The following is a 21,390-nucleotide window of genomic DNA, read 5'->3' on the forward strand; positions in this document are numbered from 1 at the left end:
CCCCGAGGCAAGACCTCTGAGCAGGTCGGTGACAGGTCCTCACTAAAGGAGACACACAGCAGAAAGAAGGAAGTTTCTAGCGGACTGCCCAGGCCAAGCACAGGTTTCACGAGAATAATAGAAGGCGTAATTTGTTTTCTGAGTGTAATTTTATTCTATCTTAATGCCAACAAGGTAAGATAGATTTCCTCTGATTTTGTACTCGCCCTCTTGTTTTTATAATACCGTGCTATTGTAATAACCATTTTACTGCAAATGATAAAAGTCCCTGCATTTCATATGTATTATCATATTCTAATTTACCACCAAAACTTTGCTTTTCGTCTCCCCTTAATTTTTATACCTTCACTATTGAAACATTTTTAAGTATTTTCTAAAGTGGCTCATTCAGGCCTTTTACTGCGGACTTTCTGCCACACACCCCTATTTCTTTTCAGATGGTCATCTTTCTTTTCAGATGGTAAATTACTCTGAAAGTTTTAGTGAATAAATGAGTAAATTAATTAATAACGACCAGAAGAAGGTCCCATTAAAACAGCGCGTGTTTGAGGTGCTCAGCTGACATCTGGCGAGCGGTGACTGATCGTCTTATGACAAAAGATGAACTTAAGCGGGGGCCGTCCCCCACCTCTCTCCTTCCTGACTCATAGGAGTTTTTACCGGCACGGTTATATAAGCGAACAGAGCATAAAGGAAATTATTGTTTAATTTCAAAAACACAAATGAATCACTAACATAAAGTGAGCTTTTGGTTTCACGTCTAAGGTGACTCATGGCCCGGTACCGTGTTTTCGGAGAGATGAGCTCAGAACAAGTTTGCGTGCCTGATGTTTGAGTCAGGGATTCTGAAATGGAACAGGTAGACAAATGAAGACACAAATGTCACGTACGTAATAAGTGGCAGGAAGGAAACACAGTAAGGGACCGGGTGTTGGTGGGTGCCATGAGGTGCTGACCCCTGAATGGCAAAAAGGCCCGGCTACGCACGCCAGGGGGCAGTGCTCCTCGCGGCAGAAGCCAGAGCAGGAGCAAAGGTCCTGAGGTCAGAACAAAAGTGGCTCAAGTTGAAGCCCCAGAAGGGAAGCTGACTTGGCGGCGATGGCCCTTGCAGCTCCCGAGGACCGAACCGCAATCTGATACGGACAGTGGAGTTAGCAGACGGGCCGGGCCGTGTTACTGAAACAATGGACTGGAATGTTCAGGATTCTTCTGCTCGCCCCTTGGGGATTGTGCTCAGATCTGTACCGATAAGCATCCCAGGCACCCAGAAGGTGGAATGGAGCAGTGATGGGCGAACACGCAGTAAATGAAATGCCTTTCTGTTACAACGCCTGCAGCCAGAGGCGACGCGGTCTCTGTGCTCACGGAGGTGACGTTCGGGCCTCCACTTCCCGCATATACGCTTAGGTTTCACCTGCGGACTTGGACTTTCTTTTTCAGAGGAACAACATGTGTCACTTGCAACTTTTTTTTTTGACATGACAATAATGAGACACATAAAGAACAATGAAGAGCGAAGCATTTCTAAGTATATTTGGAGCAGTCATTACCTCCACAGTGCCTTTCAAATGTCACCGTGGGGTGTTCGCCTGTGAGGAGCAAAGCCTAGAACTTCTCCCCTCCTCTCCCTCCAAGTGTCTGAGCGTCTTTGAACTCTGTGTTGAATGAGGGCAACTTGCTCCGAAGTTAAAGTGCTCTATGCCTTCATTCCGAAAAACCCAAAGCCTCGAGGAGACCCTTCCCTTTTCGGTGCCTACCGAGCTCGCCCCTCTGGAAACGTCCGACATGCACTCATTTAAGCAATGTGACAGCTCAGAAGAAGACCCCTGATGGCCATTGCGCTCGATTGTGAAGAGTACAACAAAGAAAGTCCAAGAAGGTGTATTTCTTTACCCCCCTCCCCAAAGAATTTAGCGTTGATCGCGCACATGAGCTACTTTCTAGTGGTGGCCTCCTGAATGCAATTATGTAATCTGGCTCTCTCTACAAGTGGAAGCTGCGAAAACTCGTTTTAACACAAAGGGCGCCTGGGATTTTCACCTGAAAGGAAAAAACAAAGCATTAAGGCTGCTGGAACAGGCTTCACACATTCAAAACGTACGCAGCCGTGTCTAAACAGAGACGTATTTGAGATGAATCATCAAACACACACATTTTACGGGGCGCCTGGGTGGCTCTGTCGGTTAAGCGTCCGCCTCTTGTTTTCGGCTCAGGTCATGATCTCGCGGTTCGTGGGTTCGAGCCCCGCGTCGAGCTCTGCGCTGACAGTGTGGAGCCTGCTTGGGATGCTCTCTCTCCGATCTCTCTCTGCCCCTCCCGTGCTCCCTTGCACACATGCGCATGCTCTCTCTCAAAATAAATAAAATAAACTTAAAAAAAAAATCATCAGACGCATGTATTTTAAAAACAGGTTTTGACCCAAAGCACCCGAGTCTTTCACGGACCACCACAGGACAGTTCACTACAAACCCAATCTTGCTTGCTCGTGGCTCCTTACGATTTTTGTCGAAAAATGCTCAATGCTCAGAATGCTTCTACAGCTCTTTGAACTTGTATCCCGAGGTTGTGGTTTGCTGAGCGGAAGTTAACGTGATCTTCCGCAGGGGCTGCCCCACGGCCAGCCATCTCGTTCCCAAGATGCTACAGGCCTGGGGAGACTAACGGCGGGCTTTTCAGCTGGCAATGTTCAGGTTGGCTTGGGGTAACGGGCCTACGGGCAGGGTACCGGGGGCACGAGGGGCTCCATGGCCTTTCCTTCTACAGCATCTGCCTGTTTCTTTGCTCCCTACCCTTGGGCAGAAATGTAGGGGCCACCTTGCGAAAGGCCGACCTCGGTGTCAGGTGAATTTTAGACGCCCCTCCCCCCCCCACCGGCACCCACATCATCAGGGGTCTGTGGCCACCTCAGTGGCTTCTGGAGAATGAGGTGGACGATCGAGAAATCCTCATTAAACCTTAATTAAGAAGCCTTTAGCACAGCCCCGGAATAGGAAGCGGCTCTCTGAAGGAGAAAGTGTCCTCTGTGGGAGGAAGTCAAGTTGGGCGAGCCTGAGTCACCGTGCGTCTTTGTGATGCAGTCAGTGCTGCTGAGTTCATTGGGGAGGAGACTTATAATGAGCTGCGATGGTTCCTCTCGCTGGGCTCAAATTAATTTCTTCAAATGTTCCCGTTAGTTAACAATGATTGATAGAGTGAAGATATTATTAACAAAAATTAGGTGCCCAGCTCGGGAACGGACTTTGGTTCGTGCCTCAGCACTCAGCAAAGGGCAAGCGGAGAGAGGGTATTTTCGGCAGCTTGTGGTTGGAATGAGTCGGGCAGGTGGAAGATGATTCCAGCCATTCGTCAAGGCTGTCGAGACCCGTCCCCCACCAGAAGTTGTGCCACCATGCCCCAGGAGCTCCCACGTCCTGCTGATGGGAGCCAGTTCGGCCGTAACTCAGGACCTGGAAAAAGGCTCGGGCTGTTTAGTGCACCTGTTTCATCGAATGCGCGTCCGTCTCGCGGCTCTTGATGCTCGCCATTATGAGAGCACACCGTGGGACTTCCAGAAAAGTAAACAACACAGCTCAGAAAAATGTCTGCTCGGGCGGCTTCGAATAAGTCCGAGCGCTACGTGCTCTGGGGAGCTGATGAGCGGGGGAACGGCAGCGTGAGCAGCGAGAAGTGAGCAGGTTATTCTGCACGTGTAATAACATAAATCTGACTCAAGGAAATGAGCAAGAAGGGGAGACAGGAAAGCAGATGGAAGAAGTTAAATAGAAACCCGAGGTGATAGCACCATTACTCTGTGGGCAGGGATTTATTAGCGAGTGGGTACATTTATTGGGTGTATTTACCGCCTGCACAGAGCACTTGGTGCTTAGTCATCTGCGTGTCGAACTGGGCTCCCCAGCTGGGCTTACCGAGTGGGCGTTTGCTGTGCACCTACTATGTGCCAGGCGGGGTTTGCGGTGTGGAGGTTGTTGAAAGAAGGGAGAACACGGACTCCCAGAAGTTGGGGACTTGGCCTTGGCCTGTTTGTCCCCTCCCCGCCACGCCCAGCACCCCAGAGGGTTCCCCTGTCCCACGAATAAAAGAATTCGCGCCCGTGGCATCGGTGCTTTGTTCTTTCCAGCCACTTAGGAGCGTTTTGCTCAACTGCGCCGATCCTGCTGTCGACTTACCAGACCCGATCCTTGGAACTACCCCATGAAGCAAGTACTGGGATTATCCTCAACGAACAGAAAAGGAAACTGAGGGAGCGAAGAGAGGGTAGGAGTGTGTTGAAGGATTTTTTTTTTTTTTTACCTCGATACCCTGGGTTCGTTGTCTCTCCGTGTTGAAGAGTGAAGAAGAGGACAGAATTAAATGAGCAGCAGGCAGAGGTTAATCAGAATATACGAAAGTAGGAATAGCGGGAAAGCTCTCTCTTTGCAGAGAGGGGGCGTTCAAATGTGAACGCCCCCGACTGTAGGCAAGGGTCTTTGTTTTCTAGGGTTCTGGTCACCCCCGCTTGCCTTCGCCTCGTTCCTTCTCAGGTCCAACCTTCTTGGCTGGATCGCTCTCGGTGCTGGGTCATCCACTCCTGATTGGCTCGGCTCCATTGTGTGAGAAACCGGCCGGTAGTCATACTGCCCCTCCTATAACGTGAGTTTTATGGTTCACCTATTTTAGTCAGGTATTTTGATGGTCAGATTCCTGAGGGAAACCCGAGGGGGGTGGGTAGTGCCTGTTACATTCTCAAGAGGAACCGCAAGGCCTAAGGGGGCTTGCTGTGGTCAGACACTCCCAGCATTGTTCCAAAATGTGTATTTTTCCCCACCCGGGGACCTCAGGTCCTAACCTTTCCCTCTCTGCCAAATTTATCCTATCTTTGCCCTATCAGAAGTTGACTAAGGCCACATGGTTAAGAGAGAAGGCAGGTCTCTGCCTCCTGCGTGCCGTTGGCTACGTTCTTACTGCCTCCCCAAAGGACACCACGGGCCCAACCTGCAGGTCAAAGCACGGAGCCAGTCCCTGTTTCTGATGACCTTCACAGCCAGATAGGATCAGTCGCTCGGCGAGGTTGTCCCGCCTCTCGAGAAGTCGGTCTCTGGAAGCCCAGACCTGCCCACTGCTCCCCAGCCCGGAACAGTTGGCCTGCTAGCTGGAGAGTGAGCCCACGGGGCTCAGGAGCTGAGGCCAGCCCCGGAGACGTGCCCATGCCCTAGACCCTGCCGGTCCTGGCCGTGCCAGCTCTGGACGAGGCACAGAAGGGCCCGGAGAGAGGACTCTTACCTCACAGCTTCCTTGTGCGAGCCAGGGAAAGAAACTGGACCTGATCTGGCCGGCTTTCTGCAGAATGGCAGGACCGAAGTCAACCTGGTTGGAAATGAAAGAATCCCGGGGTCTGCTACGTATGAGGGTCCAGAGGGACCCCCGTCCGCCGCTTGCCCTGCTCCTGCTTCACATGCCGACTTCCTGACAAGATAAAGTGTCCCCACCCCCGTTTGGCTTGTGACTCCCCGCACCCACGGCCGGTTTCTCATGCCTCTGACAATTGCACTTTGTCTCTGAATACCCGAAACACGAGACCAAGACTTCTTTTCCCCTTTAGCACTTATCTTACTTGGTTATCTCTTCAAGGCAACGAAGGCCAGTTTGGGGAGGGGGGCTTGTGGGCAGGCATCTTTTTTCACCAGACTCGGTGGTCCTTGTTCAGACAAACGGGGTTTTCTGCGTGTTTTGAGGACGTTGATTCACCCCCAAAGGAGACCCCTCTACCCCGGAAGCGGCCTTTGCTTCTGTACCAGATTAGGAGAACAACAGTCCTGAGGGGCCTCGATTTCGATATAATTCAACTTGGAAACATTTCAGGGTTCCACAGCTAAGTTAGAAGCCCCAGCCCCCGATGAGACCTGCTGGCTGGACCCCCACCCCGGGGGGCTGTCGTCACTGAGTCTCCGTGGGATGAAATCTCCCCCCCCCCCCCCCCATGGCGAGAGGAGCTGGGGGCGTGTTAAGACTTACTGAGTTTCAGGAATTATTCCCAGCACGGACCAGAAAAGGCATTTTTGTTCTGAGCCACATTACAGGCAAGCGGGAGAATTTGCATCGTTATCAGTGAGCGCAAGGGGAGGCTGGTGTTCGGTTCCAGAGCAATTATCATTGTTTCCCATAGAGTGAACTGCGCCGCAGAGTGGATCCATTTTCTTGCTGCAAAATAAGGGCGTTGGGTTGTCTTTGCGGTAACCGTGCAATTAGTTCTTTTCGCCCCGTGCTCTGCCGGGTGCTGCCATCTTTTCTCTGCGAGTGCGTTTGCAACGGCATTTCACGGCAAATCTGCTCTCACTCTGTTGCAAAGTCAGAGGATATGCTGGCTGACTCTGTGGCACCTGAACTCAAGGGCCCCCGTGAGTCAGTGTAGAGATGAGGAAGCCGAGATCGGAGAGGATAAGCGACCCATCCAGGGACACTCCATGCTAGCCCTGGGGACATCTGTTTCTCCGGTCGTCTAGAATGACCTCCTACGTGGGACATCCTGGGGGATGTACGAGAGTCCACACACACACACACACACACACACACGGGGCCCTGCGCACCGCCAGCCCCCAGCCCCCCATCCACACTAAAAGTCGCACACAAACAAAACTTTGGAATCGAGGGAATGTTGAGACACGAGTGATTCGGGCCACAACCCGGGTCTGCTCCGTCTATAACATACAGCTTGAGGGAGAGAACTAAGGCGGGGGTTGTAAGATCAGGGCAGACCCTAGTTTTGTCTTATCCCGATGAGCTGTCACTTTCCACCCAATGTAGTTGTGCACATATGCTACCTGGCCTGTGGCTTCGACTTCCCACGTGGAGACGTCCATGCCTCATGGAAACAAAGACCGCCCCGGCTTCCAACAAGAAGAGAGACTCAGCCGGCACGGTGTGGCCAGTTTTCCAAAGGAGGAGAGAGGGAGAGAAGGCAAAACCAAAGCCACCACGGACCTCAGGCTCCGTGCCAGTGAATGTGGACAGAGATACCCCAGCGGGACTTTATGGATGGAAATGGCCTTGGTATGTATCTTACCCACCTCCACACTGTGCAGGCGAAGAGAGTGACATCGGGTTAAATTTCCGGGGGAGCTGGGACTGGAATCAACTCAGGTCTCCTGAGTCTGGGTTCTGGGTCGCCTGGGCACGTGAGCCTTGTCTCCCTGAGGACGTATTTGGCCGCAAGCCACAGGCCGCCCGATCCAAATGGCTCAAAGTGGTGTCGCTGTCTCACGCTGCCCAGAGTAGAGCAACGCTGGGCACGGAGTGGGAGCGGTTCTAGACTCTGACGTTGTCCCGACGTTGACGGTGAGTCTCCTGCCATCTCCTCGTGCCACAGCCTCCGCATAAGCAGCCGGCATCCTGCGGAGGTGACACTGCTCTCTGAAGGGCGAGGCCATTCCCGGGACGGACGTGGCCTGTGATGTCGAAGTCCCCCACGTGCATCATTTCTGGGTGGCGAGCGCCCCTTGTATGCCTCTCCATAAGCCTGACAGAGAAATCTCGAAAGAAAATACACAAGGTTTTATGGAGCCACTATTCCCACGGGCCACTAATGACTGAAACGGGAGATGACCAGCCCTCTAAGAAGGTCCGAGCACCTGGTTATTAACATTCACTTAACAAGCCTTACATGCCCATCTTCGCGGCAAAGATCAGGCTTTGTGAACGTGCACCGAGCAAAGTGGTTTACCCCTAGATTCACTTTTATTTCTTCACCGTGGAAAGAATATGCCCACAAAACCGTGGCCCTCCTGAGGGAAGATTCCCTGAGGGTATAATTTGCTGTCTCTGCTCGGTGAGTGCACATTCAGTCCAAGATTACGGTCTTTGGACGTTGCCAGGCTGTGGAGAGAAGCGAAAAGGGTTAGGTCACAGGGTGGTGGGTGGGTGGAGGGTGTTGGACACCTGCCCACATCCTAGGGAGGGCTTCTGAGAAGCCTCTGCTGTACATCCGCTCCCTACACCCAGCCATTGTTGGCACACCTTCAGAATAGAAGACTGGACCTCAGAATCGTCTTTGCTTCTTAACTGAGGGAAAATACACATAAGACCAACCCGTCTTACGGGGCGCCTGGGTGGCCCGGTCGATTAAGCGTTCGACTTTGGCTCAGGTCACGATCTCGCGGTTCGTGAGTTCGAGCCCCGCGTCGGGCTCTGCGCTGACAGCTCGGGGCCTGGAGCCTGCTTCGGATTCGGTGTCTCCCTCTCTCTCCGTCCCTCCCTTGTTCACTCACTCTGTCTGTCTCTCTCTAAAATGAATAAACATTAAAAATTAAAAAACCCAACCCATCTTCAAGTGCACAATTCGGAGGCAGTCTCTGTCTAGTTTCCGACACCTTGAATCCCCTCCCCGAAGGAGACCCCCCTCTCCCTGTTAAGCGGGATTAACATGATATTTTCAGGGCTTTTTCAACTACGTGATCCTATGGCTCCAGAATAGAGACTCATTCAGCTCTGCAAAAATACCCTCCAGACTGCGAAGGCATTAGGATTACTCCATAAATGTAAAATAGGTAAATATTTGTCCTGAACAAACACAACTGGGGTGGACCGCTGGGCTTGCCTTGGCAGATGATTGCGTGGCAAATCGTTGCACAGCTGAACATGTTTTCCTGCTGTTTGGAAACCTCCATGGCTGGGCCAGTCAGCGCCCTTGGAGGCCACAGAGGCCCGAATTGACTTGCACGCATACCTTTGGATCCAGGGCGAGGTGTGGGATTCACACCGCTAGTTTCTCATCACCTTCTGGAAAACGGTTGTCCCGTTTCATCTTGACCGAGGAAGGGTCCTCCGAGTTCAGATTCCTGAACCGAGGGGCATTTTTGCGGTCACCCCGATCAGTGGGGCAGGGGGCGGGGTGGTGAGGGGAGGCCACGATCGATCGTGCCGTTAAGAGCCTCAGCTTGGGAGGATGTCCTGTTTGCAGCCTCGGAGCCTCCCCTGTTTTACGTCGCCAAGAAAAGAATTGCTTGTGATTGGTGGATTTTGAATGTGCTCTGGCTGAGTTTCTGGCTCAAACAAAGATCCAATCTGGACGCCCAGTAGGTGCCACCGATGGGGTCAGAAGAGCTGCCTGTGAGGAGGGCCTGAGCGCGGCCCACGGGGTCCTCCTCCCCTCCGCTGTGAGGAGGCTCAGTGGAATCCTTCCACGTCCCTCAGAGCACAGTGTGGACATCACCCATCTAAACTCGCAGGAAATCCAAGCACCGGTGGGGACGGTCTTTGGACTCTCTGGGTTTTTGGTTTGTTTTTTTTTTTTTTAATCAGCCCTCAAGTAACCAAGAAACCACCCATGCCTGTCTCCTTCAAACTGTTCCTAGCATCCTTTGTGAGATCCTACCCAAGTTCAGGGCTTCCTTTCCCACTGTTGACCCGGAAGTCGGCCGTTCCCCACCCCCACGCTCACCTGCCCACACCTTTTGAGTTCTGGCAAGCCCTGCCCCTGTCTCCGTGCCGTCGTCACCGCTCTGCTCTGCTTGGGCATTCCGGAGGCCTGCGCCCTCCCTCCTCAGACCCTCAGACCCAGCCTGCCGCTTAACCGCCACCGCCTAGTGGGTGTGGAACCCCACGAGGAGAAGTGGAGAAGTCACTTTGGGGTCTGAAGCTTCGTTTTCCCCAGTGCCTCCTGGTTCCTTCTCCTTCTTGCAACAAAAACCAGTTCTGTCTGGGATCAACGTTTTATATGTTGTTAAAAAGAGGAGCAGTCTTGTATCTCAGGACACAGGGGGCCAAGCCACCCCCGAAAAGTCAGGGGTCCCTATGGCGTTTACTCCAGAGATGACAGATGCAATTCGCATCGTGAGCCCAGCAGAGGGCGCCATCCACCGTCCCCAGCCACACCGGGAGCATGAAAACTCCTTGCAGGGGGTGGGCCAGCCTGTGGTCTTCCTTACAACTTAGCCTACGGGGAAATGGGGGGAAATCCAGATGTCTCTGGCCCAGCCCCTTGAGATTATTGCTTAATGAGTCCCCTACGGGGCAGGCACCCTCCAGGGAGAGAGACAAAGGCGGGGCCCCATCAACAGAGGGGTAAATGAAGTTTGTCCTCACTTCTGCTGTGTCCTCAACACCCCAGCTTCTGTCCGCAACACTGTCTGCTAACAAACCCAATGCTTTCAGGGAAATCCGCAACCCAGTTTGCCTTTTCACATCTTGATGACGGACGGTTGCAAAGGGATAATGCCAGCCTTCCCTGAGGCAAATGTGGGTAATTCGACAACGGGCTGGAGGGCAGCAGTGACCGCTGCTCCTACATTTTTTTTTAATAATTTTTTTTTTAATATTTATTTTTGAGACAGAGAGAGACAGAGCATGAACGAGGAAGGGTCAGAGAGAGAGGGAGACACAGAATCCGAAGCAGGCTCCAGGCTCTGAGCTGTCAGCACAGAGCCTGACACGGGGCTCGAACTCACGGACCGCGAGATCGTGACCTGAGCTGAAGTCGGACGCTTAACCGACTGAGCCACCCAGGCGCCCCAATGCTCCTACATTTTAATTGAGCTAGCTACTTCTCTCCAGGAAGACTCGGAGCATAAACACCTTGAATTTACGGGGAGCATTTAGAAATGCGGGTAAGTTCAGGTTTCTCAAGTTTGTGTTCAAGCTACGTGCTCTTTGAGGGAATCAAACCTGTTAAGGTTTTATCAGCAAAATGGGAATCTCTACCCATTTGGTGAGAGGAACCGCACTGGTATAAATGTGCGTGTTGCGTGTTTATGGTTGTGCATTTGAATGGCTAATCTCACCGGTGTCACATGCTCAGAAAGTGTCCCTTGGTCGCTGAGCACTACTCGTGCTTGAATTTAGATATGACACAAACTTAGACGGCTGACCGCACCTCTAAGAACGAATTCCAGTGACCTAAACAGGAAATAATTTTAAATAAATGAAAACCTTTTTTTCCTAAACGTTTATTTATTATTAAGAGACAGGGAGAGACAGAACACGAGCGGGAGAGGGGCAGAGGGAGGGGGAGACACAGAATCCGAAGCAGGCTCCATCCAGGCTCTGAGCTGTCAGCACAGAGCCCGACGCGGGGCTCGAACCCACGAACCATGAGATCGTGACCTGAGCCGAAGTCGGACTCCCAACTGACTGAGCCACCCCGGCGGCCCATCTCAGGGTCTTGTATTTCTACAGTTCCTTACAGACACAGTCACGGAATTATCTCTGTACCCCCCATGGTGGAGGCAGGTAAATCCCTACCCACCCTCATCTGAGAGACAGGGCACCCCCTGACCATGCCGGTGGGTCCCCTGTGGAGAGTCGGGGCCTGGCTCCGTGCTCCCGACTTCTCACCCAGTGATCTCGAAATGCCAGCAAGCGACTTCAGAGTTCATTAAATTGGACCGAAGCTCCTACAGCTTGCAAAGCACATTCTTTACAGCTGTTATAAAGGTCTCATTGCTCAAGGGTAATCTAGCGAAACCACCAAGCCCCCTTCACTCCCCAGGCACTCAGAATTGCAAGGGCAATGAGAAGCATGTAGTCATCTCCACGAGTAACCGCATCCAGCCCGGACCTGCTTGGAGAGTACGCGGAAAGTTCCAGAAAAGGGAACGGCACCTCACAAGGGGCGGTACGGGGTGGTACTCCAGAGCCCCGCGTCCTTAGGCTCCAATCTGCCCTCTCTCGCCCTACAGCCAGGAGCTGGGAACAGCCGGTGGGCCTCTCTGGGCCTCGGTCTCCTTGTCAGTTCGTACCTACAAAAATTAACAAAAGAGGCAGAAATCCCTGCCCTCACAAGTTTATATTTTGGGCGGGGGGCCTACAGGAGACTCTCTGGAAGGTTATTTGCCCCCCGTTAGGTCTGACTTTTCCCAATGAGCCACGCGTTCGCTTATACTTGGGCGCTGTCTTTCCATAGGTCTTGACTGTGGGGTGACACCTCACCGTGGGGGCCAGAGGCCCCCAGAGGCCAGCCAGAGGCCATCGGTACACGGAATGTGCTGCCTGGAGCCCCGGGTGTCCGGGAGGAGCTCCAGCCAGGCCTGCAGGATCCCACCTGCCCGTCAGTGGAAGGACGGACTGTTTTACATCAGCAGAGTGAACTGGGTCAAAGTTTAGTCAATCACAAGTTGTGCAAGGACTTGTCGCGGCCGGTCTGCGACTCTAGGCCGCCCAGCACTCATTAACAGCTATCTGTTCAATGATTATCTCCCTTGGGGGTTGTGGTGGTAAGCCCGTCCAGAAGCACGATGGACTGGGGCCGCGATCCAAAGTCCTGCCCCTGACGTCAGAGACGAGCCTCCCCGGGTGTAGCCGAGGGGCGGGGCCCTCCTCCTCAATGGGATTTAAGGCCGGGAGGTCCGGCCTCCAAACAGCGAACGCGGCCTTCCCATTGGGAACGGTTGTCCACCGGCCGGAAGCACCTCGTGGGAAACCCTTGGATCTCCCGTCGAGATCATCCGAGAAGGAGAAAGGTAGGTAGAGCTTTTTAGTTTGCGTGTCTAAAGGTTACGGAGCCCACGCAAACTCGTTTCCTTTTTTCTGCAGCGCTTCGACTGTCTGGTGAGGTGCCACCAAAGAGACGCGTTGAGTTTCCCTGGGGGCGTCTGTTAGGTTGTTCAAGGGGCCTGTGTTTTCTATTTCAGGGAAGCGTCCGTGGCCCTTAGCGCAGCCCTGCAGAAATGCCTCCTCAGCTCCCCAGCAGCCTCAATTTCTCGGCCAAGGTCGTCCAGGGCACCCTAGACAGCCTGCCCCAGGCGGTGAGAGCATTCGTGGAGAGTAGCGCCAAGCTGTGCCAGCCCGACCATATCCACATCTGTGACGGCTCCGACGGCGAGAACCGGAAGCTGCTGGACCAGATGGAGGCCCAGGGGGTGATCAAGAGGCTGCGGAAATACCACAACTGGTAAGCCGGCCCCCAGCCCCGCCGTTCCCACCGTCCCCACCAGCAGAGGCGGACCCGAGACCCAGCGGGGGCCGGGGTGGGCCGTCGTCGACTCTTGAAAAACTTAGTGAAATGGCCCGAGCCATAGAGACCGCAGTTTAGTGACATTCATAGAGCGGCTCAAGTCGGCCGTGAGATAGCAACATAGGGACACTCCCTGCGAACTCCATCCCTGACGAGGACGACAGCCAGACCCGCCCTCTCCTGAGAGACAAGCTCAGTCTAGTAACGTCTCCTCGGCTGCGCCCCGGCTGGTGCGGTTGTCCACACGGGTGGGGCACCGTCCGTGCGCTGGGCACCTGTGAGGTGCGGGAAGGGCACGGTGCTGCACGGGACTGGTCCGTTCCCCTCTGACGCCTGGCGGAAGGGAATCCTGTGCGCAGAGGCAGCAGGGGAGGGCGACACTGCCCCCTCCGTTCCTAACCAATTTTTTCAAAATTTTTTGCAGCTGGCTGGCTCTCACTGACCCCAGGGATGTGGCCAGAATTGAAAGCAAGACGGTCATCATTACCCAAGAGCAAAGAGATACTGTGCCCATCCCCAAAACCGGCCCTAGCCAACTAGGTCGCTGGATGTCCGAGGAGGACTTCGAGAAAGCATTCAATGCCCGATTCCCAGGGTGCATGAAAGGTGAGGGAGACAGTTGCTTGACTGGGAGAAATCAAACAGAAGCAGAGGGCGGGTGCCGGTAGGAAGGGCGATGTCGCCGTGTTGTCGTCTGTGATGCCGGGCTCATTTCTCACCCCTTCCCCCCCCCCGCCACCGGCCCCTCCAGGTCGCACCATGTACATCATCCCATTCAGCATGGGGCCGCTGGGCTCCCCTCTGTCGAAGATCGGGATCGAGCTGACAGACTCCCCCTACGTGGTGGCCAGCATGCGCATCATGACGAGGATGGGCACCCCGGTCCTGGAAGCGCTGGGCGATGGGGACTTCGTCAAGTGCCTCCATTCCGTGGGATGCCCTCTGCCTTTAAAAAGTAAGTGTACCCTTTCCGGGTCTGAAGTTGCGACGGCAAATCAGCCTCGCCTCGAGCCCTGGGCCTTTGCCCCGGGGACCCCCCCCCCCCGGGTGGGGAGGCAGCACGCTCACCCGGGCTGTGTCCTCCTGCGCAGAGCCCCTGGTGAACAACTGGCCTTGCAACCCAGAGATGACCCTCATCGCCCACCTGCCCGACCGCAGGGAAATCATCTCCTTCGGGAGTGGGTACGGCGGGAACTCGCTCCTCGGGAAGAAGTGCTTCGCCCTCAGGATAGCCAGCCGGCTGGCTAAGGAAGAGGGGTGGCTGGCAGAACACATGTTGGTAAGTTGCAGGAAGTCGTGCACCCGCACGGCGGGGACCTGGGGGCGGGGGTGCGTGCGGAGGTCCAAATGCCCACGCGTGTGCAGTTCCCATCAGGCAAGGCCAGTGTGCCCCGAGGACAGGTTTAGAAACCCCACCGAGGATTGTTAATGCCTCTTTTGAATCACTTCAAACCGGAGCTCCCTTAGACTTTCTTATTTAAAATGTTCGCTTTGACGGCTGAAGACATAAGTCTTGGGAACCTACCCTTTTGGGGCTTCTGGGCACTCTCCCAGACTGAACCACTGGCCACCGGGAGGGACCGGAGGAAGCAGATTAAGGAGGAATCTTGTCCCCAACAGATCCTGGGCATCACCAACCCCAAGGGCCAGAAGAAGTATTTCGCAGCAGCCTTTCCCAGTGCCTGTGGGAAGACCAACCTGGCCATGATGAACCCCAGCCTCCCAGGGTGGAAGATAGAGTGTGTGGGAGATGACATTGCCTGGATGAAATTTGACCAAGAAGGTGACTCTCTTAGACCTAACCGTTGACGATGATTGCACCTAGGTGAACTTTTGGCTTTCAAAGCGTGCCACGTTCTCCCAAGTCCACGGTCTTGGGCTTTTTGAGTCCGTTCTTTCGGATCTTGCAAAGCCCTAGGAATATGTTTTCTGCGAGCATTCTTTAACTTAATATAGGATCTGGATTGAAATGGGGCCCCATATGCTACTGCTTGTTTATACAATAAATGTGTTAAAACACTCTTGGTGGAAAACCGACGAGGAAGGAAGGGTTGTAAAAGTGTCAAAGCGGAAAATCATGCTCGGATGAGAAAAGAGGAATCTCTTCTAGGGAGGAAGGAAAAAAAAAAAAAAGATTTGAGAATTCGGTGCGAAGATTAGCCTGGTCAGAGCTAAGAATATCCGTTACGTTTTGTTTGGCATTCGTGTCTACCTTTCTGGTTGACAACTTTCCAGGTAACCTAAGGGCTATCAACCCAGAAAATGGCTTTTTCGGGGTGGCTCCTGGAACCTCTGTGAAGACCAACCCCAACGCCATCAAGACCATCCAGAGGAACACCATCTTCACTAACGTGGGCGAGACCAGCGATGGGGGCTTTTATTGGGAAGGTATCGACCAGCCGCTGGCCCCGGGCATCAGGCTCACATCGTGGAAGAACAACGAATGGTCCCCCCAGGACGGTGAGCCCCCTCCTGGAGACCCCAGGGCCCCAGCCTCTAAGCACTACTGGTTTGGGCGAGATGCTAAGGGGCACCTCCTCTGTTGCTGTTGCAGGGGAACCTTGCGCCCATCCCAACTCACGCTTCTGCACCCCTGCCAGCCAGTGTCCCATCATCGACCCTGCCTGGGAGTCTCCGGAGGGGGTGCCCATCGAGGGCATCATCTTCGGAGGCCGCCGACCTGCCGGTGAGTCTCTCCTTCGTTCAGGCTGGGAGCATGGGTGTGTTGGCTTCCAGAAAGTGTCCATAGAATCTCTCCTTTTTCCTGACCTCGCCAGAGGGCACCAGAGATCTCCAGCTTCCAAAAATCCGGGATAATTGGCAAGGCTGGATCCTTGACGGGCTGTGGCTCTATCTAATTAAACTTCCAGCTGCGTGGCCTCGGTGGTGTAACTTGGACAGCGGTTTTGTGCGCGTTGGCTTTGGGAGGACACAAGCAGCTCAAATACAAAGATACAGTTCCTCTGTGTCTTTCCATTTCGGGAGATGCCATCGCCAGCCCAGGGGTCTGTGTCAAAGCCTTTACGGGGTGTTCCTTTTCTCCTGCTACAGGGGTCCCTCTGGTCTACGAAGCTCTCACCTGGCAGCATGGAGTGTTTGTGGGGGCGGCGATGCGATCAGAGGCCACAGCAGCTGCGGAACACAAAGGTAAATCTGAGTGAACGACTCAAACCGCAGACCGGAGGGACTGGTGTGCTCCCTGTCTCCGCGTGCTCGTGCCAACGATAAATGGCGCCAGTATTGTCCCATAAGAGCATGATTTACCAGCGGGATCCCCCTCTCTGTTCATAGGCAAGGTCATCATGCACGACCCCTTTGCCATGCGGCCTTTCTTTGGCTACAACTTTGGCAAATACCTGGCCCACTGGCTCAGCATGGCCCAGCGCCCAGCAGCCAAGCTGCCCAAGATCTTCCATGTCAACTGGTTCCGGAAAGACGACGAAGGCAAATTTCTCTGGCCAGGCTTCGGGGAGAACTCCAGGGTGCTGGAATGGATGTTCAACCGTATCAACGGGGAAGCGGGTGCCAAGCTCACACCCATAGGCTACATCCCTGAGGAGGGCGCCCTGAACCTGAAAGGCCTGGGGGACGTCAACGTGAAGGAGCTCTTCGACATCCCCAAGGGGTTCTGGGAGAAGGAGGTGGAGGACATCCAGAAGTACTTGGAGGAGCAAGTTGACACCGACCTGCCCTACGAGATCGAGAGAGAGGTCCTTGCCCTGAAGCAAAGGATCAGCCAGATGTAATCAGACCCGAGACCTTTCCTTTTAAGATCAGCCCCCCTTTCCAATGCAACCGGGAGCAAGAGAAAGTGGGATTTTCTCAATGGACACCACCCATACCACTGCCATGACCACACCGATGGGCCGATTCAAAAGACACACTGTGATTTTTCAGATAAGACCACAAAGTACGGGCTGGTAACTATGGGATCGGGAAGGGAAATCTCAGCAGGTCTCCAAAATTCACTATCCAGCGCACGTTGGTTCAACCCTAAGGACACCAGGCATTCAGTCTTTCCTGTTTTTATCTCTTTAGCTATGTCAGTTACCTGGAATGCACGGAGAAGACTACTTGAACTGTGTGTGTGTGTGTGTGTGTGTGTGTGTATTTCTTGTTATCTGAGATGTATATAATACCTTTGGAAAAATCGCGGGCAAGATTACCTACTAGTTGTGGCTAGAAAGAAACGCTGCTTTATTATTAATATGCACGTTTAAATTATTTTTATATACCCCTGGTTACGTACCTTCACGCGATTTCAATGTTTTCCCCTAACACTTCTTGGGAAAATCACAAAATAAACTTTTATAGAAAACATGGATTCATTCACTTGGTGTTTCTGATCTGAACGAGCAAGAAGCAAGGACTCTCTGATGAAACACGTTGGGGTCCGAATCCCCTCCAAAGGAGGTGGGGACATCAGGGTCATCCCTGGGGAGGGAGGGAGCTGGGGGTGGGGGGAGGGAGGGCACAGAAAGGAACCAGTTAGGAGAGATGAGCAAAGAAGATGTCACCCACAGGTGGCATAGTATCACACTTGGGGCTTTCTGAATTAACCCCCAGATAGTATCTAGAAGCCACTGACCAGTGGGTTTCAACACTGCAAACCTTGAAGTGAATGGTAGGCCTTGTGTAACTGAGTGGGAGAGTTTAAAACGTGCTTCCTGGCAAAACTTTGGGTCTGGGGGTTCAGCCTTCCCCGTTACATTGAGGCCAATTTCACGCACTTTTGTCGCGACACTCTTGTCGACCAACACTTTTCTCAACCGTCATCCACGAGGGAGGAGAGTAGAGAGAAAGCCGAGGGGAGCTCTGTGGCACAAGCATTAATTGGGCACCTTCTGTATACCGAGCAGCGTGCCCACAGCGGGCCACCCTGAGGAGAGCGGGTGGTGTGGTTTGGCCTTAAGCCCCTCCCTGCCCCCTCTCCCCCTCCCCCGCCCCAGACTCGGGGTTGGCGGCATTTACTGGGGGGTCAGGAACGAGGCAGACTGGATTTGCACCTGCACAGCACACGTGCGTTGTGCAGGCAAACACAGCACCCTGCACCTGCAGTCCGCCTCCCAGGGCGCAGCTGGTTAGAGTGACTTCACCCCTCTGAGCGTCCGTCGGAGCTGGGAGATCGCAACCAGAGTTGTCTTTCCCTTTAAAGAGCTGAGAGCTGGCCTGGCCCTCCCGACAAAGTGTCATGTTCCAATACCAAAGCCACTGATGGGGAAAAAAAAAACCACTTCATGGAATTAAGTGTCATCTGCTGTATTAATTTAAATCGGTGGCTTTCCAACTTGTTTTTTCTTTTCGCTACAGAACCCTTGCTTGACGCGTGCTCTGACTCAGACACCGAACGCCGGAGGGAGACAAAGCAAGGGAGCGTCCACCCCCAGGTTGGGGGTGGGGGGGGGGAAGCTGGGACCCAGGTTCCCGGCTTCTGTTTCCCTGCCCGCCTGGTGGCCTCTGAGGCAGTTCCCTGGACCCCCGAGAGGGGCTGACAGGTACAGTGGGGGCGTCTTTGTGAAGATGTGTGTCCTGGGCCCCAGGGTCCTGTCCTAGGCCCCCAGCAGGCCTCTGGTTTTGTGGCCAAGCTGGCCCTCCTGGAAGTTTTTACGCTCGTGCACGGTATCACCCACGTGCCCCAGGGACTGGCATGTGAACCTGTTCCTGCCAGGCCCTGGAAGCCTGGGGATCAGCCTAGAGGAAATGCCTTAAAGAGAATAGAGGTTTTCTTGGGGCGCCTGGGTGGCGCAGTCGGTTAAGCGTCCGACTTCAGCCAGGTCACGATCTCGCGGTCCGTGAGTTCGAGCCCCGCGTCGGGCTCTGGGCTGATGGCTCGGAGCCTGGAGCCTGTTTCCGATTCTGTGTCTCCCTCTCTCTCTGCCCCTCCCCCGTTCATGCTCTGTCTCTCTGTGTCCCAAAAATAAATAAATGTTGAAAAAAAAAAAAAAAAAGAGAATAGAGGTTTTCAGGGGACCACAAGGACTCAACAGTTGCCATTGGCCCTTGACTTGTTTTCCCCAAACGGCCAAGCAAGTGCTCCGTCCACCTCCAGGTCCTGGTTTCTATGCCGGGAGCTCTGGCTGTCGTGGTCAGGATGCTGTGACCTTATTTGCCAATGTCATCTTGCAGTGCCCCAGTCCCTGCGGGGTGGAAAGACAGGCAGACCGGGCCAAGTCGGTTTCGAGGTGCTGATTCCTGTTCAGCGCCCCCCCCCCCCGGCATGCAGGAGCCCAGACCACCGCTGGGGCCGATGTCTTCCACCAGAATCTACCACAGGGGCTGTCCCCCGACTGGCACGCGTCTCGGGGGCTGTGCTGGAGTCTGGGTTAAGGACTAGAACCCGGTAGGTACACAGCAAACACTGAGTGGGACAACAGACCTGCCTTTGAGCTCCCTGGAGGCACCCGAGGACCACGTGGCAGGTGGGCGGGGGCTGGGGTGCTAGGCAGGGGCACATTTGGGGGTCGGCGGTTATAGGTCTCGTTCTTCTTGCTTTCTCTCCTCAGGCCCACCCTAACCTGGAGCCCCCGGGGTGCCACACGGCCTGTCCCTTCCAGAGCTTTAAGACCACCAGGCACAGGCCCCAGAGGGCTCCCTTGACCCGCTCCCCTGCAGAGGGCACCGGATCAGAGACCTTGGCCGTCACGGTCAGCAGTTGCAGTAAATAGGGCACCAGGTTCCCTCATCCATGGGAAAGGGCCTGCCTCCGCCACGGCCGCCCCCATCCTCCCGCCTTCCCCCCCCCCCCCCCGGGATAGTAAACACTGACGACCTTGGACCCGTCCCAGCTCCGCCTCTGGCCAGCAGTGTCACCCAAAGTGACCCTCACCTGTGTCATGGGACAATAACACCCCCTCTGGGGGCCGATGAGGATAAGACAAAATATCCCAGCTCTGGACTCGGGGGTCCAGAGAGTCTGGATGTGAGGCCCCACTCTACCCCTTCCTAGCAGCATACTCTCAAGTGATTGCACGAAACTCTGAGCCTCAGTTTCCCCAGCTGTTAAATGGGCATAATAACTGTAACTTCTCAGGGGGCTGGGAAGGTCAGACGGGATGCTGTGAGCAAGGCATCTGGCACCCAGCGGGGACACGTTTGCTCTGTCCCGGGCCTTCCGTGAGGCTGTGTTGGCACAACAGGTGGGCGGGGAGCTCACTGCCCCCCACGGCAGCTGGCTCCTGATGCCCAGCCCTGGGCTGGCTCCAGGGAGAGCTATCTCTGGGAGGAACACAGGACAGCTGGGGGGCAGGATGGGGGAGCGCACAGTGACCCAAGCAGCCCTCACACAAGGTCAAGGACACGCAGTCACCCAGACCAAGGTGGAGAGAGGATTAGCCCTACACTGCCCTCAGGGCTGACCTTCAACACAGCCGGGCTGGAGCCTAGAAGCTGAAATCACCCCACCCGGCCCCTTGACTACCTCCGGCTCACCCATCCTGGGATGGTGCGACCCCCAGACCTTCCCACCCCGCCGAGGGGCTCCCAGACCTGGGTCTGGATTTCTCTCTGGTCATTGCTCCCGCCGGTGGGACCCGTCCTCCCCCAGTGCTGACGCCCTAATGCTACACAAACTCTCCCCCAGAGCTCTGCTGCTGGCCTGGAGCTGGGCAGGGGCAGAGGATCCCCTCGAGCTGAGAAAACCCTGAGTCAGCTGACCCCATCCCAGTGAACTACCAGAAAGCTTCCTCCTCGGGGTGAAAAGGGAACTTGAGATGGAGACGAAGTCCAGAGGGAGTGAAATAAAGAACGTGACTTTTTCCTGCTTTTTCTCAAGTTTCGCCTCGTGTTTTCCCGCCTGGACTCGGACAGCAAGCTGAGCACAGGGGGCCCCTTGAGAGAGGTGCCACACACGGGTTCTTTCAGGGACCACCTCCCAGGACGGCTCTGTGGATGACAGGACGTGACGGGTGCACTATGGACGTGGCTCTGATTCTTAGAGGGCTGGTCCCCGCACAGTGTTCTCTCCACCATCCGTGCCCCCCCCCCAGCAGTGGGACCGAACCCCGAGGTTTCTCTGGTGCCACAGAGCCGGGATTTGGGGCTGCCTCAGATCACCAACGGACGTCACCGGTCCGCACAGTAGCACCGTGGCGGGGCCAAGAACACATTTGCTTTGCTGACACCTGTCACCGTGTCTGCACGGACGCTCGTTCCTGGGGGCTTGCTTGTCCGCCACCTGCTCTGTGCCGTGCGGCCCCCTGGTAACGGGGCATGTAAATGTGTGAACGCATGCCGGGCTCGTCAGCCCGCTCGGCAGAACCTTTCTCCAGGCGAAGCAATTTGCAGCAAAATATGCTGTAAATATTTGTTCAGCCCAGGAAAATGACTTTAATTGCATAATTAAACTCGTGGTAGGTGCTTCTTCCGGACAAAACGACTGGGGAGAAGCTGAGACCACAGCTGTCCCTCTGAGTGCGTTGAAGACAGGGACTAAACGTCGGTTTGCAAAGATTTGGCTCTGCGTGCACCGC

At 54.5% G+C, this 21,390-nt stretch overlaps 1 protein-coding gene and 2 long non-coding RNA genes across 5 annotated transcripts; 2 read left to right on the forward strand and 1 right to left on the reverse strand.

The window, feature by feature from the left end:
- Positions 1–688: 688 nt before the first annotated feature.
- LOC121019906 (uncharacterized) lies at positions 689–10,061 on the reverse strand. Of its 3 annotated transcripts, none has more exons than XR_005785808.1 (4): positions 8,699–10,061; positions 7,044–7,848; positions 5,992–6,177; positions 689–2,040 (listed from the first exon to the last, which is right to left on the reverse strand). It is a non-coding gene; the product is annotated as an uncharacterized LOC121019906 (long non-coding RNA). The 3 variants fall into 3 exon arrangements; XR_005785810.1 differs by lacking the exon at positions 8,699–10,061 and adding an exon at positions 8,062–8,100; XR_005785809.1 differs by lacking the exon at positions 8,699–10,061 and having other exon boundaries at positions 7,044–8,152.
- A 2,232-nt stretch (positions 10,062–12,293) lies between these two features.
- On the forward strand, positions 12,294–17,246 carry PCK1 (phosphoenolpyruvate carboxykinase 1). The gene is made up of 10 exons (XM_040459699.1): positions 12,294–12,428; positions 12,600–12,859; positions 13,347–13,528; positions 13,674–13,877; positions 14,014–14,201; positions 14,543–14,705; positions 15,158–15,382; positions 15,477–15,608; positions 15,974–16,069; positions 16,214–17,246. Exons 2-10 carry the CDS (start codon positions 12,636–12,638, stop codon positions 16,666–16,668), a joined length of 1,869 nt encoding a protein of 622 aa, XP_040315633.1. The 5' UTR covers positions 12,294–12,428; positions 12,600–12,635; the 3' UTR covers positions 16,669–17,246.
- Positions 17,247–18,236: 990 nt separating this feature from the next.
- LOC121020101 (uncharacterized) lies at positions 18,237–20,682 on the forward strand. The gene is made up of 2 exons (XR_005785937.1): positions 18,237–18,417; positions 19,426–20,682. It is a non-coding gene; the product is annotated as an uncharacterized LOC121020101 (long non-coding RNA).
- The last annotated feature ends 708 nt before the right edge of the window (positions 20,683–21,390 follow it).

Source organism: Herpailurus yagouaroundi, unplaced genomic scaffold (genome assembly GCF_014898765.1).
Source record: "Herpailurus yagouaroundi ecotype Mexico unplaced genomic scaffold, PumYag 246, whole genome shotgun sequence".
NCBI lineage: Eukaryota > Metazoa > Chordata > Mammalia > Carnivora > Felidae > Herpailurus > Herpailurus yagouaroundi.

Bases quoted from the DNA above. Each gene is read 5' to 3' on its own strand.
- PCK1 (XM_040459699.1), top strand. From the start codon at position 12,636: ATGCCTCCTCAGCTCCCCAGCAGCCTCAATTTCTCGGCCAAGGTCGTC. The intron at 14,706-15,157 runs GTGACTCTCTTA...ACAACTTTCCAG, and splicing joins GATGAAATTTGACCAAGAAG to GTAACCTAAGGGCTATCAAC. The intron at 15,609-15,973 runs GTGAGTCTCTCC...CTCCTGCTACAG, and splicing joins CGGAGGCCGCCGACCTGCCG to GGGTCCCTCTGGTCTACGAA.